General features: G+C 63.5%; 1 protein-coding gene across 1 annotated transcript in view; it reads left to right on the top strand.

The window, feature by feature from the left end:
• Positions 1 to 674: 674 nt before the first annotated feature.
• LOC104491142 (SH3 and cysteine-rich domain-containing protein 3-like) overlaps positions 675 to 1,104 on the top strand; it is a gene marked incomplete at its 3' end in the record, with an annotated part of 1,566 nt that continues 1,136 nt past the window's right edge. The window contains exon 1 of the mRNA XM_010133515.1: positions 675 to 740. Coding sequence (XP_010131817.1) covers positions 675 to 740 — 66 coding nt within the window. The remainder of the gene's footprint in view (positions 741 to 1,104) is intronic.

Genomic DNA, 1,104 nt, shown 5'->3' with positions numbered 1-1,104 from the left:
CTGCAAGACCCCAGGGCTCGCTGCTTCTGCAGCCCCCCCCTTGCCCCAGGACTTACCAGCCCCCATCGCTGCTTCCCTGATGTTCACCCAGTGGGTTTCCATGGGGGTATGGGGTGGCCTCGTGTTAGGTGTCACCAAAAATAGTGATGTCTGGGTGGAACTGTGGGGAGCGTTGACAGGCAGAGGTGGAATCGGGCGTATTTGGGGGATGCAGGAGCACATCATGCCCCCGCGGTAGCATGAGGCTCCTGTGGACAAGAAAGACGGGCTGAGCAGTGATGCCAGACAGTGTCTCAGGTGTGCTGGTCCTCGGGGGCAAGAGCGTTTGCAGTTTAATCATGAGATGGGGATGTCTAGACAGAGATGGACATGTGCAGGTAGCCCAGGCTCTGGCTCGCAGCGCTTGGCACCAGGCCCACCGAGCGAGCAGCAGTGCTGGGCGTGGGACCCTGCTGTTCTCCAGCCGGCTCCCAGGGTCCGGGTGGTACCCGGGTGGTACCCAGGTGGTACCCCAGGGCCCCGGAGCTGCGGGCAGGGCGGCAGGAGGGGGTGTGGCTGGGGCAGAGGGAGGCGCTGGCTCCGGAGATGCTTCCCATCCAGCCGAGTCTGGCAGTTCCTGCCCCACTGGGCACCTCCAGCACCAGACAATGCGATGTGTCTCTTTTCCTCGTAGCATGACAGAGAAGGAAGTGCCAGAGCCACCAGCTTCACCTGCTTCAGGTGGGAAACCCAAGAGCCGGGTAAGTGGGTGCCCACGGGGCAGCTTGGGTGGGTGGGGGAAGCCACCTTTCCAGCATCATCTCTGCCTCAGCCCCAGGAGTCTCTGTGGGACGTGGGATGCCTGGTGGGATCCTGACCCAGCAGGGCACTGGGTGGCCATCCCCAGGATGCCCCCATCCACGTGGTGCCCCGAGTCACAGCTGCTCCTGTTGTGGAGACCTCCCGGGGCTGGGAGAAGGGTCCTCATCCTTGCAGCATTTCTGCTCCGCTTTGCGTGGGGTCTTCTCCCGCTTGGGGAAGGAGTCTCTAGGTCAGAGGAGCGGGGCAGAGCGCCAGGCACTGTCTTCTCTGCCTGCCTGCCCCCCACCCCACACACACACGCCT

Source organism: Buceros rhinoceros, unplaced genomic scaffold, assembly GCF_000710305.1.
Source record: "Buceros rhinoceros silvestris isolate BGI_N320 unplaced genomic scaffold, ASM71030v1 scaffold35873, whole genome shotgun sequence".
NCBI classification, from domain to species: Eukaryota; Metazoa; Chordata; class Aves; order Bucerotiformes; family Bucerotidae; genus Buceros; species Buceros rhinoceros.
Note: the sequence above shows the minus strand (reverse complement) of the source record. Positions and strands in the feature narration are given on the sequence as shown.